Source organism: Petaurus breviceps, unplaced genomic scaffold, assembly GCF_028583685.1.
Source record: "Petaurus breviceps papuanus isolate PSGF00001 unplaced genomic scaffold, PetGlider_PUasm1.0 90723, whole genome shotgun sequence".
Taxonomy (NCBI): Eukaryota; Metazoa; Chordata; class Mammalia; order Diprotodontia; family Petauridae; genus Petaurus; species Petaurus breviceps.
In genome coordinates, this window is record NW_027187323.1 from 1169051 (window position 1) to 1193664 (window position 24614).

Below are 24614 nucleotides of genomic sequence, written 5' to 3' on the forward strand. Positions count from 1 at the left end.
ATTTTAGTACTGGTTCTGCCACTTAATAGCCATGTGACTATGGGAAGTCAATTTTCTGATCCTCAGTTTCTTCAGATGTAAAAATGTGGGAGTTGGTCTGGATTGTATCAGATGCCCCAGCTCTAACATGCTATTCTCTAGATGCATATTTTTTTTTGGTTTCATCTTGTTTTCCTCAAATACTTTCATGATCTAGTAGTATTGAACAGAAGGACTGCAATCAATAGAAATCTGAACGGTGCTTGACATAGGCACATTTTCTCTCCTGGAAAGGGCTGTCATCGTTCTTTTAACTACCTCAAGCCTAGTGATACACTGTTGCAGGAGAATGGTAAATCCCACTTTCCTTTCTTTTTAAAGATGATACTGCCCTGCTAGCAGGAGCTTTTCATTGCTCCCTGCTCGGGTAGGTACCTATGCATGGCAGGTACACACCCTCCTCGGGGGCAAGGCTCTCCCAGGTCCTTTCGAACTTTGACACACTGGGAGTCTACAAACTGGTAGTTTGGTTCCCCCATCCACCTGCGGCCATCCGGCCGCCCAATAAAGGCCCTTTCCACGCCAGGCTATGACCCAATGCTGCGGAACTCCCTTTCCACAGGCAATCTAGGCTGTTCCTTCCTCAGGTAGATGAGGAAAGAGCCATCTCACTCCTGGCTGGAGAAGAGGCACCTCATAGAAGCCTCAGGTGAGCAAGGACGCAGAGAGACCGCACGTTCCCTTGACAACCGCCGGCGGCCATCTTGGTCCCCCTTGGCGTCCGCCCTTCCGATCTGTCATTTCCGGTATCACCTGTGTGGGTCGAGAGAGCCGTAAACAAGGTTTTCGCAGGTATCGGCAGCGGTGCCGGGATGCAGCCGAGCGGCTCGGCTGGAGGCTGTTGCCACGCGTTCTCCCGAATACTGGGTCTTCTGTTTTTCCTGGGTGAGTGCGCGGGCTGCTTGCCCCCTACTTCCGGGTGTGTTTTTAGTGGGGGGGGGGGAGAGAGGAAGATGGTCGCTCTTCCGCTTCCGGGTGGGGGGTCCCCAGAGGAGTCAGGTCCTCTTATGGCTCTGGTTTGTTGGGAAACTTGAGAGATGAGCACAGCACTCGGATTGTGTCCCGGACTTGGGGGTTGGGAGGAGGTCAGGCCGCGGGCCTGAGTGACAGTGCGGCTCCTGCAGGGAGACCCTGCCCAAGGCCCCGCCGCCTTCTTGTGGTGATCGTGTTGGGATGGCGGCGGGCCCCGAGAAGGCTAGATGGGGAGCCAGGAGCAGCCTTGGGCGGTTCTGACCGCGGCCCCGGGGCCCCTTCAGGGGGTTCGTGGAGCCCCAACTCAATGCAAATTCTAAGGCGTTGCTTAGGTTACCAACATTAAATATCTCTGAGGTCCTCAGAGTGTCAAGGAATCCTAAGACCGGAAAAGTTTGAGGACCGCAGATTGAGTCTCATTTACAGGTGAGGCCCCGGAGGAGGGGAAGTAACGTAGGTAGCGCAGGCATTACATAAAGTGACAGAAGCGGGATTCGAACCCAGGTGCCTCGCTCTTCTTGGAGCACTTTTCTTGGGGGACTATGTTTAGTTTCGGAGCCCCAAGAATTTGGAGGAAGAAAATCATTACTATTTGTGTTTTTTCTAAGTTTTTATGAGAGACAGAAAATGTCTTCATGAAGATTGTAAAAATAGGGAATTCAGCTTTGAAAGAGTGCAGCAAAATATTATGTATATGTATGTATGAACATAAACATGACATGTATGCACAAAATATAGAGAAATAAACATTTTGTGGCACATCAGCCTTAATATTTAAAAGATTGAAAATATTCTACCTATGTTCCAAATTCCTTCCTACCTTCCTTCCTCCCCTACCACTCCCCACCCCCTACAGGGAATGGCAGTGACACTATTCTGAAACAATTATTTAACTTCAAATTTTTTTCTGTTGAAGAAAGTTAATATGAGTAAAACATTGCTACTATCGGTCCCAAATTCTTAAGTTAAAGTTTAGAGGAGTTCAAGTTAAATTTAAAAGTATATAAATTTTGTTTTAACCACAGGGAATGAATGAAATACCCAAGTGTTAGTCCTCTCCTTCCCCTCCCCCACTTCTGTTGCATTTAATTCCTGGAAGGATAGATGTCAATTCTCTGACCATCCAAATGGTAGCAAAACTTTTGTTATGATAATAATCATAGGTGAATACCAGTTTCCTGTAAGCTAAACTGCAGGGAAATTTTTTCTCTACCAGGAAATTTCTGAAAGGGGACCCTTAATCCAAAGATCCTGGTTTCTTAGGTCTCAGAAGTTTAAGGTGGAGGAGCTTTTAATCTGGTGACTAATATTCATGTTTCCTGTATACTCCCTGACCCCTCCCAGGCAGGTACCTGTGTCATCACAAATGTCCAGTTTTTCAACTAAGCTCTTTTGCAATACTGTATTTGGGATAACCTACCTTAATTCTGAATTCACAAGGAAATTCTGTCTCCATTTCCACATAGAAAGTGTTCAACAGATTTAAATTTAGCAAATGTTCATTAGTTGTCTAGTATGTATAGGTTTCTCCGTGTTCAGTTATGTTCAAATTTGGATATAAAGAGAGGAAATTATGGTTACCAAATAAATTATAATTAATTTCAAATTGATTTCTAAAGGCACTTCAAATACTTCAGGATTTTTTTTAACTCAAACTGATGTATCCAAATTTGCAAATCATATGCTAAATTGTGGATCACTAGAAGGGGTTGTGGAAAAAAACACTGTTGGTTTAAGTAGGTTAGTTTTACTTCAGAAGAGGCACACCAATATCAGAATGAATGAAAAAGCTGGAAAAAGGAGAACCTGTTATTTAGTGATACTAGACAACCTGTGGGCTTCATTGGTACTTCAGACTTCCTCTGGTTCCCTCTCCTCCTATATTCTTGCCTCATATTTTACTGAAAAAATTGAGGCCATTCATTGAGAGCTCCTTCTCCCTCATCTCCCATTGCCCAGATGCCTCCTACTCCTGTATCCTACACCCCTATCTCACATGATGAGGTGGCTGTTCTTACCAAGACAAACCACCCTGCATGTTCCAGTGATCCTTGCCTTCCTCTCTACTCCAGCAGATTGTCCTGTCTATGATACCTACTCTCTTACCTTGAATCTTTGACATTTCTACCATGTCCCAGGATGCTCTTTGGGAAAGCCACATCATCCTGCAAGATTCCTGGTACTCCACCTCATCACCACTCTCTGTCCCTCAGATTGAAGGTTGGAACCAAGAACTCTTCCAACCTCCTTTTAAGTAGGGAACCCAGTTCCAATTGTCTTAGTTCTCACCTGGCTGCTCTCACCTTTTTTCATCATGCCCCTGTGTTGGATACCTTTCCTGGTGACAGCTCTTTCCTCCTGCTTTTCACCGTGCTTTTGTGTGTTGTCTTCCCCTATTAGATTGTAAGCTCTTTGAGGACAGGGACTATTTTTTTTTCTTTCCCGTTTTTGTATCCCCATAACTTAGCACCATAGTGGGTGCTTAATAAAATGTTTATTGACTGACTGTTTTTCCTTATATATTGCTGCTTCCCTACTGCCTACAAACATGCCAGTGTCTCCTCCACCTTCAGAAAACCTTTACTCGATCCTTCCATCCCACTATCATCCCCAATCTTTCCTTCTGTGGCTAACCTTGAGGATGCTATCTATGATAGGTGGTTCTACTTCCTTTCCTCTTGCTGTGTTCATCTTAATTTTGCAGTCTGGCTTCTGATCTCACTATTCCATGGAAACTTCTCTCTGTAGTTTCAGTTATTTCTTAATTGTCAGATCCAATAACTTTTTCCTCAGTTCTCATCTTTTTTGATTTCCCTGTAGCCTTTTATAACCGTCGATCACCCTTTTCTTGATAACTCTCTTCCCTTGGTTTCCTTCAAGTCAGCTAAAATCCCACCTCCAACAAGAAGCCTTTCCCAATTCTGCCTAATCCTAGGGCCTTCCCTCTATTGATTATTCCCTATTTATCCTGTACATAGCTTGTTTGTTTATAGGTTGTCTCCATTAAAACTATGAGCATATCCAGGACAGGAACTGTCCTTTACCTTTCTTTGTATATCTTGCACTTAGCATAGTGTCTGGAACATAGCAGGCACTTGAGAAATGTTTATTGATTGACTGACTGATGATTAGAAATCTAGATTAGACTCCTGAGAAGGATATATGAAAATACAAGGGCCAGGGAGGGTGTGAATGAGTGGATGACTTGTTAGGAAGAGCTGATATTGGACCAAAGTGAGCCATGGGCACAACAGATCCATTTCAAACCAAAGTTGATAATTGGCTTCTAGAGTTTTTGTCCTTTCTTTTTGTTTTAAGTGTCCTAAGTGGTAGACTTTGGTACGATACTGCTTTTTATTTGTTTTTCCTTTTCACCCTTTGAAAACAGGACTAGTTAAATCATTAGCCCATTTGACTTTTCCCTAACTTAAGACTATTGTCCTGATCTTATAAATTCTTTAAAAAATAAAATTCTATTTAAAATAAAATATTTTTATCTTTTGTTTTTTATATTATTTATATTTCCCACTGTGTTCCTTTCTTTTCCCCATGCCAGGGAAACATCTCTTATAATAAAGTATGAAAAAGGAAGGAAAAAAAAAGCTCAGCACATTAACAACACATCAAATAAATCTGTTGTGTAGGCTACATCCATAGCTCCTGCTTCATCAATAGACTGCAGGAAGATGTCTTCTCATATCTATTCTTTAGAGTCTGGTTTGCTCATCATTCCAGAGCATTCAATTTAAACTGTTTTGTTGTTCCTCTTTCTATTTATATTGTTGGAGTCATTATGGGTATTTTCTTGGTTCTGCTTACTTTGCATTAGTTTGTAAAAGTCTTTTGGTGCTTTGTATTTGTCTTGTTCATTATTTCTTCCAGCACTGTAATTCCACTGTATTCATGTACCACAGTTTGTTTACTTATCTCTCCAATTAATAGATATCTCCTTAGTTTCTAGTTCTTTGCTATCACAAAAAGTGCTCCCATAAATATTTTGGTATATATAATAGTACCTCACTTTTTGTCATTGTCCTACTTTGGGTATATGCCTAGCAGTGGAATCTGGGTCAAAGGGTATGAGCGGTTTAGTAATTATCTTTGCATAATTCTAGATTGCTTTCCAGAAAGGTTATACCCATTCATAACCCCACCAAGAATGCATTAGGGTGCTTGTATTTCAACTACTACTTCACCAGTGATTATTCTCATCTTTGCCAAAATGCCGGGTGTGAGGTGAAACCCCAGGGCTGTTTTAAAAATCTGTTGTCTTTTATTTTATTTTTAAAAAATCATATATTTTGGTTCCTCCCATTTGTTCTAATTCTTCTATACAACATGACTAATGTGAAAATATGCTTAATAGGAATGTATATGGAGAACCTATATCAGATTGCATGTCATCTTGGGAAGGTGGGGAGGAAAGAGAAGTGGAGAAAATTTAAAACTTATGGAAGTGAATGTTGAAAACCAAAAAGAAATAAATTAACTTAAAAAAATAATATTTTTCCCAGTTACATGTAAAGACAATTTCTAGCATTCATTAAAAATTTTTTTAATTCCAAATTTTCTTCCCTCCTCTCTGAAACAGTACTCAGTTTGATATAGGTTATAAATATGCAGTCATGTAAAACGTTTCCATATTAGTCATGTTGTGAAAGAAGACACAGACCAAAAGGGGAAAAAAAAAAAACATGTAAAAAATAAAGTGAAAAGTAGTATGCTTTGATCTGCATTCAGACTCCTTTAGTTCTTTCTCTGGATGTGGATGACTTTTTCATCTTGAGTCCTTTGGAATTGGCATGGATCATTGTATTGTTGAAAATAGCTAAGTCATTCATAGTTGTTCACTGTACAGTATTGCTGTTACTGTGTACAATGATTCTCCTCACTTCACTTTGGACAAGTTCCTTTAAGTATTTCCAGGTTTTTCAAAAATCATCCTGCACCTCATTTCTTGTAGCACAGTGGTATTCAATCACGATCCTATACCTCAGTCTGTTGTCTTTTGAGGTGGTAGAGGCGATTATACTTGGTCTGTACTTGGTGCCTTCATGTCCTTTCCTTTCGTTCTCTTTTAAACTCTCACATTTCCAACCTTATCATTCAGCTGAAACTGCCTCCTCACGAGTTGTCAGTGACTTCTTAAGTGCAGTCTTCATCCTTTTTGACCCTGTTGATACCTTTCTCCGCCTTGATATTCTTTTCCTCTCTGAGTTTTCATGACACTGCCCTTTCTTGGTTCTCCTCCTGCTTTATGACCACTCTTTCTTGGTTTCATTTGCTAGATCTTTATTCTAGTTATGCTCCTAACTGTGGGGATACCCCCTAGGCTCTCTCCTGGGTTGTCTTCTTCCTTTAGGCTTTCCCTTGGTGATCTTATCTCCTCCCATGTGTTCAGATAACTCCTAGATCTCTATAACTAATTTGCTTTGCTCCTATATTATGAACTGCCTCTTGCGCATTTCAAATTGGATGTCTTGTAGTCATCCCAAACTCAGTATGTCCAGAATAGAATTTACTTATTATCTTCCTGCCCACTCCTCCTCTGAACTTTGCAATTACTATTGAGGGCACCACCCTGCTTCTTGTAACCTATCAACCTTGGTATCATCCTTGGCTCCTCACTCTCCCTTACTCATGTAGCCAGTGAGTTGGCAGATCTTATTTCTGTTTCCATAACATATCTCCTATATGTCTCCTCCTCACTCATCCCCCTATTTTAGGACCTTCTTGTCCCTCATCTGGGTTATTGCTACATCCTTCAGCTTTCCCTGCTTCAAATCTTTCCTCACTCCAGTCAGTTTTCTCCTAGCTGCCAAAGTGATTTTCCTAAAATCCAAGTCTGATCTAAGTCTTCCCCCTGACAAAGGAAACTTCAGTGGCTCCCTGTTACCTCTAGACTAAAATATAAACTCCTCTGTCTGGCATTTAAAACTCTTCCTAGCTTTCTAGACTTCTTATCTACTGTACAGCCTTACTGCCTAGTTTCTGTTCTTTGTACATTATGCTCCATCTCCCATCTCTGTTTTTGCTCCGGCTGTCCCTGGAATGCTCACCCTCCTTGTTTTGATTCAAATCCCTGGCTTCCTCTAATATTCAACTCAAATATCACCCTCTTTAGACCAGGGACTGTTTTTGTTTTTTTTCTTTATATCTCCAGTGTTTAGCATAGTGTCTGGCACATAGTGTTTAATAGATGCTTGTTTATTAATTGATATAGGAAGATTAAGCTAGCATTATTCTGCAGGACAAATTGGAGATTTCCATGCCTATTATTTGCTTCCTTCCTCCCATCCCTGAAGTACCATACAAAGTGGGGTGATGCTATAAATGTAACAATGTTGTACTTGGCATTGGCTAGATTTGTATTAGTCAGGAGTCTAGACTTGGTACCTTTCTTTAAAAAGGAATGTGAACAAATGGGCTTGTCTCTAGGGAAAAGCATGCAAATGTTTAAATTTGTATTTAATGAAATTTAAATGAAGAGTTAGGTTTGTGTGATTTACTACTGTGTTCACAGTATGTGAGGAGTTAACAGGGAGAGTGGGAGGAAGGAATGGGAGGAAAAACATAAGGAGACAGAGATGGGGAATAGCTCAAGGCAGACCATGAGAATCAGAATAAAGAACAGTTTATCTGCTTTTATAAATAGATGGCTCTTTAGTGGAAGATGGATCTCTACTAGATGCTTCTGAAGTCAGAGGTCAAAAATAAGTGCCAATTTTTTTTTGAGAGAGGAGGAGGAAAATGTTTTACTATTAAATAAGCTTGTAAGAAGTGACCTGGTAGATAGTATAAAAAGATATAAAGAATCCATTTCATTTTAGGATTCCATTCAGAATTACAGTTTTTTCTTTTGCTCCTTTTAACTTTTTCTCAAGGCAGCAATGGCTATGGTGGTAGCTGGAGTTTTCATATGAGAATGGAATTGTATTATATTTGGATGAAAATCCTTTCTTCATTAGAAGCTGACACACTCTGATATTCTCTTTTGAGTCAGGGCTATGTGGATCCATATATTTCTGCTCAATTTAGCAACGAGTCTATAGTCTAGTTAGTAACCAGGTTTTGCATTTTTAGTTCAGCATGTGGTTTGTTGTTTAAACTTGCAGTGGTGAGAAAGTATACTTATGGGTTATAATACCACTCCACACCCCATTCCATAAGAGAACAAATCCATTGATCCATGTTTTTATCAAGAGCCTTAATAATCAAGTCATAGATTTTGAGCTGAAAGGTGGTTTGGAGGTCTTCACCATTGCCACTACTGCGCTGAGAAAAAGTTTACAAACTAAGAATAGAAAAATCTTTTGAAAATGTCACACATAGAATTTATTCTGACTGCTCTTTATCAGATAGCTAATAAGTCACAGTCATAAAAGCAGTCAAATCCTTTCATTTTATAGGTAAGGAGACTGAGGCACAGAGAGGCCAAGTAACTGACCCAGGCTTACAAGGTCCTAAGTGGCAGAATGAGGTTATCTTTTTTTCCTCTTTATTGAATTCATAATAGGAGCCTTTGCTTAACATTTGTCTTTTCTTCCCAAATAAATATATTGATAAATATTTTGGCTCCCTTTATTTAGGTTTTTACACAGTCCTTTCATTGGAGATTAAAGCAGATGCCCATGTTCGAGGTTATATTGGAGAAAGTATCAAGCTGAAATGCACCTTCAGGTCTTCTTCTCCCGTCTCTGACAAGCTCACAATAGATTGGACTTACCGACCGCCTACCAGCAGTCGCACAGAGACAGTAAGTTGTTTTGGGACATTCTAGTTGAGCTTAAACAAGACAGACCAACCTCGAACTTTTTCCTTTTGGAACGAGCATGTCAGCAAAAATATAGTCACCTGGGGTGGCTAGGTGGTGCAGTGAGTAAGAGTGCCGGCCCCTGCATCAGGAGGACCTGGGATTGGTTCCCACCTCAGATACTTAACACACACAAAATAACTGGCCATGTAACCTTGGGCAAATTACTTAGCCCCGATTGCTTTAAAAAAAAAAAAAAGAATATAGTCACCTAATTTATTTCAGGGGATAAACAACCTTTTGATGTGCCATTCACCTTATTTTCCTTCTTGAACTTTAGGAGTCTTGCAGATAAGTTAGTAGAGACTCATAGGAAATGGGATTCCCTTTTTTTGCTTTTTATTTTATGATTTCCTAACTTCATTTTCAGGTTTAATATATTTAAAGGGTGCTATCTGGGCTGTCAGATATAAACATAAACTAATTTAAAGAGAATTCATTCTGTAGCTCCAGCTAAAGATGTTCTACTCTATGTGAAAGCTATACCTTTTCTATTACCTTTAGTTGGCTCATGTGGGCAGATCTGTTTGTATGACTGTTAAATGTGATCTCTGGTCCTTGCCCTGTGGGCTTATCTTGGCACTTTCTCCCAGTGTATACAGGATTCACTTTGATTTACACATTCTCCTTTGAAGAGAATGGTGGCAGCATATGTATAGCTCAATTTGGTAGGTGCTGTCGGAGGCAGATGGTCTTGTAATTTGGGGTGTTTAATGAACTCTAGTTATATGTATGTAATTTACATATGTTTGAATCCCATCGTAAATGTCCAATTGAAGATAGCAATGCCATAAAACTTTCTCTTTGTGCTTTCAGCAATATCCTTAGCCTACAACAGACAGGAATATTAATTTTGCAGCTATATGTAAAACAGTTCTTTAAAAAATGTCCCAGATTTGCTCACCCTCCTTTCAGGGATTTTGCTCTTACTTTAGTTTAAAACTACAAGCTTTAAGAGTTACTGTAGGAGTCATACCTGTCTGCAGTGTGGAGTAGAGAGGTAAGAAGGAAACTAAAGGTTCAGTGAAGGAAGTTAGGTAACATTTGTGATTTTTTTTATTCAAACTTCAAATAATTCATAATGATACACTCTTCACACCTTCTGGTCAGGAGGCTGTGAAAGGTTTTATTTGGTTGTACCTCCTTGATCAAAAATAGGGTATCAGTGGGGAGCTCCCTTGGGATCAGAAATCTTTTTTTTTTTAATTTAATTTTTATTTTTTTTTCAATTAAATGTCAACAAAAAAATGTTAACATAAATTTTAAAAAATTTCTGAGTTCCATATGTGCAATCATGCAAAAAACATTTGCATATTAGCCATATTGCAAAAGAAAATGCAGACAAAAAAACAAGAATAATAGTTAAAAAATATCTTGCAGTTTGCGTTCAGATTCTATCATTTTGGTTCTCCATCAGTTCTTTCTTGGAGGTGGATAGCATTTTTCATTGTAAGTCCTTTGGAATTGTCTTGGATCATTGTATTGTTGAGAATAGCTAACTCATTCTGTTGATCATCATACAATATTGTTGTTAGTGTATAAATGTTCTCCTGTTTCTGCTTAATTCACATTGCATCAGTTCATGTAAGTCTTTCCAGGTTTTTCTGAAAGTATCCTGCTTGTCATTTCTTATAGCACAATAGTATTCCTTCACAGCTTATTCAGCCATTCCCCAGTTGATGGATATATTCTCAGTTTCCAATTCTTTGCCACCACTAAAATTACTGCTATATTTTTGTACATATAAGTCCTCTTCCTTTTCCTTTGATCTCTTTGGGGAAGAGACCTACCGAAGCAAAGGATATGCATAGTTTTATGGCCCTTTGGGTATAGTTCTGAGTTGTTTTCCAGAATGGTTGAATCAGTCCACAACTCCACGAACAGGCCATTAGTGTTCCAATTTTTTTCACATCCCCTCCAGTATTTGTCATTTTTCTTTTCTGTCATGTTAGCCACTCTTCTAGGTATAAGGTGGTACCTCAGAGTTGTTTTAATTTACACTTCTCTAATCAGTAGTGATTTAGAGCATTTTTTAGTATGACTATAGATAGCTTTCATTTCTTTGTCTGAAAACTGCCTGTTCATATCCTTTGAACACTTACCAATTTGGGTATGATTTATATTCTTATAAATTTTACTCACTTCTCTATATATTTGAGAAATGAGACCTTTATCAGAGAAATGGCTTTTAACTTCCTCCCGGTTTCCTGCTTTCCTTCTAATCTTGGCTGCATTGGTTTTGTTTGTGCAAACCCTTTTAAATTTAATGTAATCAAACTTGTCCATTTTACATCCTGCAATGCTTTGTATTACCTGTTTGTTCATAAATTCTGACCCCCTGGATAACAGGGTGGGGTGGGGGTGGTCACAAAATCTTTAAACAAAAACAGTAGACCTCATGTAGTGCTCTTCTTCAAAGAGAGTTTGTTAAAGCTGGAATTAATGGGTTTTTACAATTTGAAAATGAGGAGGTGGCTGCGTCACATGAGTAAGACTGAAGCAGTAATATTTTGTTAGTCGGGATTAAGTCAGGCTGATTACTGAGCAAAGTATGAAGTTCTGTCTGTCACCTCACTCAGAGGTTATGTGAACTTCAAAGTCTCAGTATGCTGGTGAAACATAGAGTAGGCTGTGCTGAAAATATTCTAGAGGTTGGCCACTGCAAGAGTCCCTGATTTCCATGTGTATTGTTTGACTGAGCATTCTCACCCAGGAAGTTGCTTTCTTCTTGTTAATTTGGTAGTTGAAGACTACTGGGCTTTTTGAGTGGGAAGGCAACTTGCCATCAGATAAACAAATGAAAAAATATGCACGTTGTACAAGAGTACAACCATTGTATGAGTAATATTTGCCCAGCCCAACATAAGTAGGTGTATTGTGTTGATATTCCCATTTGTTAAGTCTGAAGTAATGAGGGTTTAGTTAAGGAAGCATTTATTAAATATCAGCTATGTACCTGACTGGGCAATTTACATTAATTTCAAAGTCATATAACTAGGAAGGATTGTTACATATTATTATACCCACTAACAAATTTAGTTAATTCTGACAGGAGAGAAATAGAAATTTAAAATACTATTTTAGGATTTCAGGGAAAGTTGTTGAGGGAGTAGTGGTTTAGAATTCTTAGATGCTTTCCTTGATTCTTTTATTGACTTGGTATGGTCAGTTTTCTTCATTCTCATTCATCATCTATAAGATAACATTTACATTTAAAGCATTTAGGGGGTCATGGTGGTGGAAAGCTTGCAACTATGCTGTATTTTTTCTTTTTAATTTGCTTAGCACTTTCTAAATTGACTTTTTACCTCATCTTTTTGCTTTCTTAGATTTTTCATTATCAATCTTTCCAGTACCCAACCGTAGCAGGCACATTCCGGGACCGAATATTTTGGGTTGGGGATGTGTACCGTGGAGATGCATCTATTAGTATAAGCAACCCAACCATGAGAGACAATGGAACATTCAGCTGCACTGTGAAGAATCCACCAGATGTCCACCACAATATTCCCCTGACAGAGCTAGTAGTCACTGAAAGGGGTAAGAGGATTGCAAAAAAACTTCCATTCCCACTTCCACTGAAGTGATACCTGCTTTTCTAGATCAAGGTGGTTAGAAAGCCTTTTTTGTAAGTCCATTGAGTAATTGGGTAATTTGGGGTCAAACTCATTTCCTTTCTATTTAGATCCACTTGCTGGGATTAATTTTGCATTTTAAATTTATAACCAGAACCACCTTTTAACAGCTTTATTTATTTATTTATTGGATTTATTATTGATTGGACCTATGATTTTTTTGGGCAGCTAGGTGGTGCTGTAGATAGAGTACTGGACCTGGAGTCAGGAAGACTCATCTTCCTGAGTTCAAATCTGGCCTCAGACACTCATTAGCTGTGTGACCCTGGGCAAATCACTTAACCCTTTTTGCCTCAGTTTCCTCATATGTAAAATGAGCTGGAGAAGGAAATGGTGAATTACTCAAGTATCTTTACCAAGAATACCCCCAAAAGGGGTCACAAAGAATAAGACACAACTGAAAAATGACTGAACAACAACAATAAAATAATTTCATCTGTGTAGGGAGCTCTCTGGAGTAACTCTATTAGTGTAGATCTACGCCTACTCTGCAAGTTACAGTCTTAGAAGTTGGCCTGTGTGGGGTGGCCAGGTAGCACAGCGAGTAAGAGCACCAGCCCCAGTGTCCAACTGGGGGGGATCGAATCCGGGCTCAGACACTTAGCACCCACCCAGATACACCTGACTGTGTAACCTTGAGCAAGTTACTTAACCCCAATTGCTTAAAAAAAAAAAAAAGAAGTTGGCCTGTGCCTTTTTCTAAGAGATTAAGTGATTTGCTCTGGTTCACACAGCTACTATGTGTACTGTAGAGTCAGAATTGGAATTCAGGTCTTTCTGACATTGAGGCCAACTCTACCCACTACATCCATCCTGCCTCACCCTCCTTTTACACTGAAATGAATATAAGTTTTGTGGAACAGATTGGCTACCTCCTCCATGACTGGACGTTCTTTGTGGTATAGTAGAAAGACCAGCACCTACCTCTTAGGATTCTGAGAAAAGTATCCGTAAACTTCAAAGCACTATGTGAATAGGTAAATGCCAGGAAGATCTGTGTTGGAATAAAGGCCATGGCAGCCAGCTATGACTTATAAGTCCTAGGTATTGGTTGGGATTAGTTTAGATTCATTACCTTGTCCAGAATCACACAGCTAATGAATTTTAGAGGCAAGATTTGGAGCTAAGTCTTTGTGACTCCAAGGTGAGCACTTTATCTTTGCTAGGATGCTTCTGCTAGGTAATTATGTAAATGTATACCCTTACTGTTGATAGTGAGGCTTCCCCATTGTGTTCTCTCCAGCCAGATTGTGCTCTTTGCTTATGAAGGGAGGCACATTCTGGGGACACCTCTTCTGGGGGTGGAAGTCATTTCTTAGTGGCCAGCTAGAATTTATTTAATATGAAAAAAAAAGAGAGTTCTTTATTCTGAGCCTGAATAGTCAAAGGATTGACACTATTGTATTTGTGAGGAAGTGGCTTTGTATAAGTGTTGATGTGACCTTTCTTCCCACTTGTTTTCACATCATATCGTGATCTGATGACTGTTGTTGATTGGCTTCTCCTGGGCTAGAGTGAATTTGAACCAGGTGCAGGATTTCAGTGTGTGTCCCTTTAAAGGAAAAGAACTTAAAGAACATGTATGAGTCAATAAAAGCATTTAGTAGTGCTTGCTGTGTGTCAGACATTTTGCTGGGTGCTGGGAATAGAAATACAAAAGAGATAATCCCTGCCCTCATGAACCTTACATTTTAAAAGGGAGAGAAAACTCATGGGAGAGAGGTGTAATGATCAGAAGGCTGAGGCCAGCTAGAAATAATGACATCTGCCTCAGGGTCACAACTGGATGGCCTAGTTCTAGGGTGGAGAACCTACAGCCTTGAGGCCATACGTGTCCTTCTAGGTCTTTGGGTGCAGTCTTTTGACCGACTCCAAGTTTTACAGAACAAATCCTTTTATTAAGGAGATTTTTGTGAAATTTGGATTCAGTCAAAGGGCCGTACTTGAGGACCTACAGGGCCACATGTGGCTTCGAGGCCCCAGATTCCCCACCCCTGATCTAGTCTAACTGCTTTATTTTACAAACTGAAACTGAAAAACAAGTGAGATAATATAAATAACTGATCCTTATTGTAAAACGTACAACTTACTTTGCATACATTATCTCATTTGCTTCTTACAGCAACCCTGTAACATAGGTGTTAAGAGTGTCAACATTTGACTGAGGCCCAGTGAGTTAATTAACCAACATTTGTGCTACTTTAATGTGTCTGTTTTATTAAGAGATACATAAAAGTACGTGGTTAAGGAATTTCCCCCCCATTAAAATGTATTATCTTCCAAATTAGGTAAAGCCTATGGGAATAACATTCAGTTAGCTTTTGTCTCTTGTGGTCCCTTTCCTTTTGCCCAGGTTTTACCATCCAGCTCTCTTCTGCTGCCCTGCTGTCCATTCTGGTCTTCATTCCTTCAGCTGTGGTGGTCACCCTGCTCTTGGTGAGAATGGGGAGGAAGTCTGCTGGGCCAAAGAAGAAGAGCAAGTCTGGCTACAAGAAGTCTTCTATTGAAGTTTCTGATGAGTACGTTTGACTGGAGTTGAGACTCATTTCCTTTTATTAGTCCTGCTTGGTGGGGAATATTCAATAACCCAAGCCTTAAGTATCTCTTTCTTTCTCCCAAGCCTGGTTCACTTATGCTAGGGAAGCTTTATTTAAAGTTTTTTTTTAATCCTGGTGCTGAGGATAGTTGTGAAGAAGCCTTTCATGGGGATGGTTAAAAATGAAGTTTATGTATCTTGGTTTTGTTTCTTTTTTTAGAAAACAGAGTTTTGGGGTGGTTAGGGTGTTTCCTGAAGTGAAGGTCCAACCATGTTGCCCTCCTCTCCCTACTCATTAAACTTCATTGGCTCCCTATCACCTCCAGAATCAAATATAAAATGCTCTATTTGGTATTCAAAGCCCTTCTTACACCTTACTTACTCCCCAGTCTTCAATCCACTGACACTGACCATCTGAGCGAGTATTCCACAAACAAGACACTCCATCTCTTGGTTCTGGACATTCTCTTTGACTGTCTCTCATGCTGGGAATGCTCTCTCTCCTCCACTTTGCTTACTCATTTCCCTGCTAGTTTCCTTTAAGTCTCAACTAAAATCCCATCTTTTGCAGGAAGCCTTCCCAAACTCTCTTAATTCTAGTGCCTACCTTTGTTAATTATTTCCTATTTATCTTGTATATCGTCTGCTTTACTTACATCTATTTGCATGCTGTCTCCCCTACTAAATTGTAAACTCTTTGAGGAAAGGGACTGTCTTTTGCTGCTTTTTGTATTCCCAGCATTTGACACACAGTAGGTGCTTAATAAATGTTGATCAATTGATTGATTAGAGTTGGAAACTGTTTTACAAAGCATAGATAGAAATAGTTTTTTCCCAGCCCCATCTTTTGGTAACCAAATTGCATAAAAGACAAACTATTGACTATAAAGTCTAAATTAGAAAGCCCCAAACTAAAGACAGAACAAAATGATTAATTTAATAACAGGAAAATCACCTGGTTTAACTTTTTTCCTCTTGGAACTCTTGATATGTTTGATATATAGTTACAGAAAGAGAGTGAGAAGAGAAAATCTTTTTTTTTCAAGATCTCCATTTTTCTTCCATTTACTTCCCTTGAGCACCCTTCTCCTGCTCCCTTCCATAAGTTGCAAGGTCTTGTCAGTTCACCTCCTCACCTCCCATCTGTTCTCTTCTCTGTGCTAACACTGCAGCCATTCTAGTTGAGACCCTCATCACCTCCTGTTTAGACTGTTATTTTGGCAGCCTCCTCTTGAGGCACCCTCAGTCACTCGGGAGTTCAGCCAAACTGGCCTCCTTGCTGTCTTCTGTCCCTGGCATTCCATTGCTCTCTTTTATGCCTTTGCCCAGGTTTTCTCCTCTCTCTCCAGTTCCACCTGTTGGAACTCTCGCCTCTCTTCAAGGGTTAGCTCAGCCATCATCTCCTTCTAGAGCCCTTGCCTGATGCCCCCAGTTATTACTGCTTCCCCATCACTGTTTTTACTTTGTATGTATACTGTGTTTCCTATGTGAACATCTCACGTCCCTTTACTACAATGTTAGCTTCCTAAGGGCAAGGCTCAGTTCACTTTTATATTTATATCTCGAATATCTAGCAGTGTTTTGTACCCAATAGGTGCTTAATAGAAGAGTTGGTTTATTGAACTTATAAGCACTACTAAGGACATAAGGATAGACTGGAATAAGCATTTATTAAGTGACAGTCACTATACTAATATTATTTTACAAATAATACCACAAATATTCTCACTTGCTTCTCTCAACAACCTTTTGAGGTAGGTGCTATTATTACCCCTCATTTTAGAGTTAAGGAAACTGAAGCAGATAGAGATTAAGTGACTTGGGGGGGAGGGGTGCAGGTTGCAGAGAGGTAACTGAGTCTAGATGTATACTCAGGTCTTCCTGAATCCAGGCCCAGCATTTTATCCACTGCACTGCCTAGTTGCCATGAAAATGTTTTAATAAGCACTGTGCACACTTATTACAGATATTAACTCATTTGATCCTCATAACTCTTGTGAGATAGGTGATGTTATCCTAATTTTTCAGTCGAGGAAACTGAGGCACACAGAGGTTAAATGACTTCCCCAAGGTCACACAGCTGATAAGGGTCTGAGGCTGAATTTGAACTCAGGTTTTCTTGACTCCAGGCCTAGTGCTGTATCCATTGTGTCACCATTGTGTCTCAGAAAAGCTGATTCAGATGTTAGTCATGTTAGTGAACAAGTATTTATTATGTGCCTACTAGGCCAGGCATTATGCTAAACACTGAGGGTACAAAGAAAGGCAAACAATAGTCTCTGCTCTCAAGGAGGTCACAGTCTAACAGAGGAAACAACAGTCAAACAGCTATGCACAAACAAGATATATACAGGTTAAATTAGAGATAATAAAGGTAAGGCACTAGTATTAGGGGGAATCAAGAAAGGTTTTCTGTAAAAGATGAAATTTTAAGGGCGGCCAGGTGGCTCATCGAGTAAGAGCATTGGCTCCAGTGTTGGGATGACCTGGGGATCAAATCTGGTCTCAGATACTTAGCACCACACCCAGAAATAACTGGCCGTGTAACCTTGAGCAAGTTACTTAACCCCGATTGCTTAAAAAAAAAAAAAAGATGAGATTTTAGCTGAGACCAGAAGGAATCTGGGAAGTCCAGGAGACAGATGAGGAAGGAGTGAGTTTCAGACATGGGGAACAGCTGGTGACAGTGACCAGAGTGTAGAGATGGAGTGTTATGTTTAAGGAATAGCCAGGAGACCTGTATTACTGGATACAAGATTATGTGTCTGTGTGTGTGTGTGTGGGGGGGGGGTAGCATGGTGGGTTAGGCAGGGCAGAGTAAAGGTGTAAGAAGACTATACATGAGATCAGGTTATAAAGGACTTTGAACACCAGAGGATTTTCTGTTTGATCCTGGAGGTGATAGGGCATCACTGAAATCGATTGACTAGGGAGGATATAAAGCCCTGAATGAGCATCTTTCCTTTGCCAATACAAATGGATCAAATTACATTACTATTACAGGGGAGTAACATGGTCAGACCATCACCTTAGGCAGGTCACTTTGACAGTTGAATGACAGGAGAATGGACCGGCATGGGGAGAGACTTCAGGCACAAAACTAACCAAAAGGCTATTGCAGTAGTCTAGGCTTGAGGTGCTAGGGCCCTGCACCAGGGTGGTGGTAGTGTCAGAGCTGATGATGAGAGATGTTGGGGTGTAGGAGAGAGTGAAGAGTTGAGGCTGACCATCTCAGTTGTGAGGCTGGGTAACTGCGAGGACAGTAGTCTTCTCAACAGTGATAGGAAAGTTTTGAAAAGGGGAGGGCATGGAGGTAAACATAATGAGTATAATGTTGAACCTGTTGAGTTTAAGATGTCTAAGATATCTACTTAGAGATGTCTACTAGGCAGTTAGTTGGAAATTCTAGACTAGAGGTTAGGAGAAAGGCTAGGGCTGGATAAGGAGATTATCACCATAGAGATGATAACTGATGAGATCATCAGCATATAGCAAGAAAGCCTAGGCCAGAACCTTGGAGGACACCTATGGTTAGTGGGTGTGATCTGAATGAGGATTCAGCAAAGAGATCTGAGAAGGAGCAGTCACATAGATGAGAGAACCAGGAGAGAGCCATGTCACCAAAAAGTAGAGAGAGAAGAGAGTGTTAAGGAGAAGGTAGTCAAAGAAGGGTGAAGGCTGAGAAAAGACCATTCGATCTGGTGAAGAAGTCCTTTTGGTCAGCAAGTACTCTGTTAGAGTGTAATTAGGATGAAGTTACATCATCACCACAATCAGATAACATTTAATATATTCTTGCACAAGCATTGTGATTTACTGAACAGTATAGAAGATCCAAGTAAACAGATGCTGCACTTTACTTGAGGCATGGCACAGTGGAGAGAGTCCTGGACACTGAGGCAGGAGGGCCTGAGTTCATATTTGATCTTGGGAACTTTACTAGCCATGAGACCCTGGGCAAGTTACTTTTACTCTTTCTGCCTCAGTTTCCTCATCTTTAAAATGGGGATGATAATAATAGTACCTACATCCCAGGGTTGTTGTGAAGATAAAATGAAGAAATATTTTCAAAGTGCTTTGCAAACCTGAAAGTGCTATATAAATGCTAGCTATTATTGTTGTTCAGGGCAGCTAGGTGGTACAGTGGATAGAGTGCCAGGCCTGGAATAAGGAAGCCTGGAGTTCAAATCTGGGCCTGATACTTAGTAACTGTGTGAACCTGGCAGGTAACTTAAACCTGTTTGCCTTAGTTTTCTCATCTGTAAAATAAGCTGGAGGAGGCAATGGCAAAGCACTCCAGTATCTTTGCCAAGAAAACCCCAAATAAGATCACAAAGAATCAGACACAGCCGAACAGCAACAACATCAGTTTTTGTTCTTGTTATTTTGGATAGTTTATAAAGGTTGGTAATGGACATTTTGACTAATTCTGCCCACTTTTTTTTTTTTTATAGCACTGATCAGGGAGAAGATGAAGGCTGCATGAGAAGACTTTGTACCCGTTGTGCTGAGTGCTTGGTAAGCCATTTCTTCCACTTAACTGTCTGTTAAACTCTTCTGCACTTTGAGGAAACACGTTGTGCTGTGATATTAGTTGAGATAAGGCAGGTGGGGCCAGAGGGACGTATCAACCAGGGTCTTTGAAAGAATTGTGGCCACAGGAAGCCCATATCAACCCTAACCACCTCAACTTCTACCCCTGATCTGTGGACATAAAGTAGTGCTGGTCATGCTTCTGGGAGCATTCCCTGAGAATGAGTAACTCACATTTAGAAAGCGCTTTACTCTCACCATGTATGGCTTTACATCTAGCATTTTATTCAATCCTCATAACAACCTAATGAAGTGGATGATCCAAGCAGTATTCCTGTTTCATAGATAAGAGTACTTTCCCTCATTAAGGTTAAGTGATTTGTTCTAGATCCAAGGCTGTTATGTGGATGATTTAAGTCCTGGAATTCAAGTGGCCTGACTCCAAATGCAATTTAGTGTCTGTATCACCATGCTTTTTCTCTTTTAATTAGCAGAGGAAATGTGGAGAAGAGAGTATTTCTCTTTCCTGATGACCAGTCTGTGTTGTGCACACCTTGGTTTAAACCCCATTTCTGCAGTTGCTTGGTTCTTTAGACTTGCCATACTTAGGGTGGTGGATTTGGGGGGAGGGTGTGTGGTCCTCTACCAGCTTTGGTGCTGCGTATGACTTCTCTTTTCCTCCCACTTTGTTGATATCTTGTGATCTTTTTTAGGTAGCTTGGATAGTTTTTAAAATGTTTCAGTGGTCATTTATATATTTATTTTTGCATTACTATTGCTGCTCCAACTTCCAATTAACCAAGAGGGAAAAAAAAAAGCATGGACAAGCAAAATGAACAAATCCATGGGGTCTTTGTCCAGAAAGATCTGTCTCTGCACCTTGTGTAGCATGGATAGACTTTCACCACGTGAGCTCCCTATCGGGGGTTAGAAAGCTGGTCCTTTGTCTTTTAACTCAAAAGAGAAAGGCTGCTGTTTCTATCATCCTAGTGCTTGTGACTCATGAGGAGTTTGTTTGGTTGTTCCAGTATTTTTTATATGCAGCCATAGCTGGCTCTATGATGTAGAGATGTAGTATGGCTCTAAGTATGGCATGTACCTATATAGTGTAGGGTTTGAAGTTTTCCTTCTCAAATTTATGACCAGATCAGCACTTAGCAGGATTTGACTGTATTGCCCCATCTCTATACCCATTGTAGTACTCTATGTTTTAAAATTCTCGACTGACTATTCTTTTCCCTGTAAAGTTAAGCATAATATCTAAAATGAAGATCAAAGATACTGCATTCGAAGGGTTGTGATAGCGACACATTTGAATGAAAATATTTTATTAATATAAAGTATCTGCAATCTTGATTTTGTGCAATATAAATTTGAGTTTGAATATACAGGATGTCCCAAAAGCCTTACTGAAGTTTTAAGCTCCTAAAGCTTAAAAATACATTTTAGATCTGCCAGAAGACATTAAGAAATGTATGTACCATATGAAGAAAGGTTTTCAGTATATTTCAGTAGCTCTCTATAGCTCAGTTTGGGCATTCAAAAAAACCCTTTCCATTTTTTGCCCCTTCTGCTGTTACTGATGTGGTACCCCTAGGATTTTACAAGTTCTGGCATTTCCCAGTCTATGTGACATTAAAGCCCACTGTTCTCTTCCTCTTGCCAGAATTTTTATGCTATTAAAACATAAAACTTCACTAAGACTTTTGGGACAACCTTTATAAATATGAAAGCATCATGCTAGGCTGGAAAGCCTTTGGGGCAGAAATGGAGATGGCAGGTGTCTGTTGCTTAGATATTTGGCTCTCATTTACCTAGTAGTAATTTCCATATGTGGAAGTTGTGCAAGGTGGTGACTTAAGCTATATTCTGGGAAAAAGCTTTTGAGTTTTGGACTTAATTTGCTGAAGTGCTATCTCTGCTGCATGGTTATTGGCCTCTGTGTTGGTTTTTCTCCATTTAGGATTCGGACTTTGAAGAAGCATATTGATGACAGTTTAGAGACTGCCTGGCTTCAGAACTCAAGAGTCATCTGTTTGGTCTGCACAAAAGTCCTGTTCCTTTATTTGTCGAAGTTTTGTGTGTGATTGCAGTTGGCTTGGACTGCCACGATGGAAAGCCATGTTGGAGGAACCTGGAGTTCAGTAGTCAAGACTGTCCAGTAACTTTTTATTTATTGAAGAAATGTTCTTTTTATATTTATAAAACATTTTAAGACCTTAATAGAAGAGAAGCATAAAAAAGCAGAGCTCCTAGTTATTCTAGTTTAGTAAATTATATTCTCACTGGACTGTGGAATGATTTTCCTGAATAGGAAGATATATATTGTCTGTCTATGTGGTACTCTATGTGTTGTATGTTTTCCTCCAATTCTTTGAGGGAGAATCATAAATATTTGTTATTTACTGACTACAGAGGATCTTTTCTTTCAAAGCACCTGTAGTATCCTTTTATTTATAACTATCAGATGAAAATATTTGTGATAGTGTTTTGCTTGGTCAGTTTTTAGCTTGGAGCTACTAATTGAATAGCAGTCACTGTTTATTTCTCTCCTTTTAATGAAGCTGCAAAATTCCATTGTGTATTATAATCTCAAGATCATTTGGATTATATAAACTGTAATTATGTAAGATTAGGCAAATTCTGCTTTGTTTCAATACTATATTTTTCCATGTTAAATGTTATCAATTTATGTTCAAGGAAAAGAATAGTGGGGGCAATGGAATTCATTTCTTCTGGCTTGCTAGACCAGAATTGGGCTGGGGTTGTAATGGGTAATATCTTAAATCACATTTCCTTGCACGCTTAGTTATGCTTTATTTTGCCCCTTGACTTTTAGGCCAGAGGCTGAAAAAACTCTTTGGAAGTTTTCCAGTATGAAATTGTAGGCTATTATAGCCTCTCTTTTAAAATGGCAACATCTTCTAACCTCTCAGAGTTGATGATTTTCAAAATGCACAAAATACACACACTATTAATTGTTTCAGATGTCACAGCAGAAAATCTTGTGAGTGAGGAGTGAGCACAGACCTCAGACTTTCTTGTTCTGTCTTCTTCTTTTCATTCTGTGTACTCTTTCTTAATTCTCTAGTGTATGACAATTAAGCCAAATGAAATGCACATATTTTATATGCTGTAGGTTTTACTTTTTTTCCTTATATAGAAAAATACATTTTAGATCTGCCATAAGACTTTAAGAAATATGTGTGCCATATGAAGAAAAGTTGATAGTATATTTCAGCATCCAGAGGTAGGTTATTTTCTCAATTTTTGTATTCAAAAAAGCTTTTTCCATTTTTGCCCTTTTTTCTGTAACTAATTTGGTGCTTCTGGTGTTTTCCAAGTTCTGGCACTCCACAAAATAAGTGATATTAAAACCCACTGTTTTCTTCTTAGATTTTTAGCCCAGATCAGGCTTTTTTTTTGAGCAGAGAATGAGTTCAGGAGCTTTGTGGTCTGCCTCATTGGTTTATTCAACCCTCCTTGGTTAAATTGTTTTACAAATAAGAAAATCTGGTGACTTAACTGAGATTGCCACTTACCTAAGGTTTTTGCAGACCTTCTAGCCAAATCTGGGACTAGCAGCTTACTTTTTTCTATGATTATACCTGTCTCTGTAGCATTACACTATCTTGAATCAGGTGATAACTGATTTCAAGGCCAATCCAGTGAAGCTCTTTCTGACTCTTAAATACAGAGAGAAAAAGAGAGAGTTCATTTAAGCAATAAGCTGAACTTTTAGGTGTTCCTTACTTAATGCAAAGCATTTTGTGAGACCTCAGCTCCCTGAGAAGGGGGTAATCCTTCAGGATGACCCAGTTAAAACCATATCCTTTTAAATGAAAGCCCATTTTGACTAGGTCATCTTTACTTTTCTTGCAGGCCTGAGGATGAATTCAGTGAGGTATGTTTGTGATTCTTGGATGAACGGTCCTGTGTGAATGCTCAATAGTATTATTTTACAATCTTAATCATGATTTGGACCAAGGCCCCTTCTTTTAGAATGACTGAACAATACAGTCCTTCATGGTAGGGGGTAAGTTGATCATTGAGGCTTTTCTGTCTGGTTGTGGTCATATCACAGGGTATAAAACTGCTATCAGTTTCTTCATTACTCCTGTGAGGTCTGTCCTATAGCCTTTCTCTTCTAAGAATTGTTGAGAAGTATATACTTGCATCCTTTAAGGATGGATATAGTATATCTTTCATACATAGATATCCTGTACTGTTTTTCTACCTCCTAAGGTTCTATTTTTAGTCTCCTTTATTCTGCTGCATGGATTCTTCTCAGATCAGTGAGAGAAATTTTCTAGAATGGGAATTTACCACTGGCAAGTTTTATGCAGGGGTTGTCTTTCTAAATAGCTTCTGCTTCATGGTATATTGCCATCTTTGTTTTCTGAATTTCTTTTACCAAGTCACTGAGTTTGTGACTAAGTATGTGCTTTAGAGGAAAGGGCCTTAGGTTTCCTGTATATCTGATTGCATCAGGTAACTTGGGAAACAGCTCTTTCTTTACCAGCACTGAGAATAGGCACCAGTGCTTCAAGAGAGTGAATGACTTGTGTTTTGTTTTCTGTGTTTTTTTTTTTAAACAAAAACAAACAAAAGCCACCACCTGAATATTGGTGTGGAAACCCTTGTCCTGAATGCCCTTGTGTATTATCTAGTCATTTGCAAATGGTGAACTTCAAGAGGACCAGAGGGATGTTTTTAAGATAGATTTAAAGCTGAAAAGGACCTTGGAGGTTGTGGAGTCCAGCCCCCTCCTTTACAGATGAAAAAACTGAGAGGTTAAATGATTTACACAGAGTCTGAGGTGGGATTTGAACTGAAGTCTTCCTGACTCTGGACTTTGTGGACTAACATTTTCCCTTCACATTGACATTAAAGAAGAGCCATTTCATTGTTTTCCCCTTGGAAAGGGGAAGTTCCGTTCACAAAGCCCTTCCATTCTTGCTGAGTCTCCCTGTGGTTTTGCATGTGGAAATGTCACTTATGGCCCTCTGTCTGTAAACACTGTAGATGTTTGCAATGATGTGGTCAATAAACTCCTTTTCACCTTTCTAGGCCTTGCTTTGTTTGC

General features: G+C 39.5%; 1 protein-coding gene across 1 annotated transcript; it reads left to right on the top strand.

Annotated features, from left to right (window-relative positions):
- Window positions 1-160: 160 nt before the first annotated feature.
- Window positions 161-24597, top strand: MPZL3 (myelin protein zero like 3). The gene is made up of 6 exons (XM_069066689.1): window positions 161-924; window positions 8601-8767; window positions 12154-12364; window positions 14813-14978; window positions 19450-19513; window positions 21492-24597. The coding sequence occupies exons 1-6, from the start codon at window positions 852-854 to the stop codon at window positions 21516-21518; spliced, it is 708 nt and encodes a 235-aa protein (XP_068922790.1). The 5' UTR covers window positions 161-851; the 3' UTR covers window positions 21519-24597.
- Window positions 24598-24614: the final 17 nt, after the last annotated feature.

Bases quoted from the DNA above. Each gene is read 5' to 3' on its own strand.
- MPZL3 (XM_069066689.1), top strand. From the start codon at position 852: ATGCAGCCGAGCGGCTCGGCTGGAGGCTGTTGCCACGCGTTCTCCCGA. The intron at 14,979-19,449 runs GTACGTTTGACT...TTTTTTTTATAG, and splicing joins TCTATTGAAGTTTCTGATGA to CACTGATCAGGGAGAAGATG. The intron at 19,514-21,491 runs GTAAGCCATTTC...TTCTCCATTTAG, and splicing joins CCCGTTGTGCTGAGTGCTTG to GATTCGGACTTTGAAGAAGC.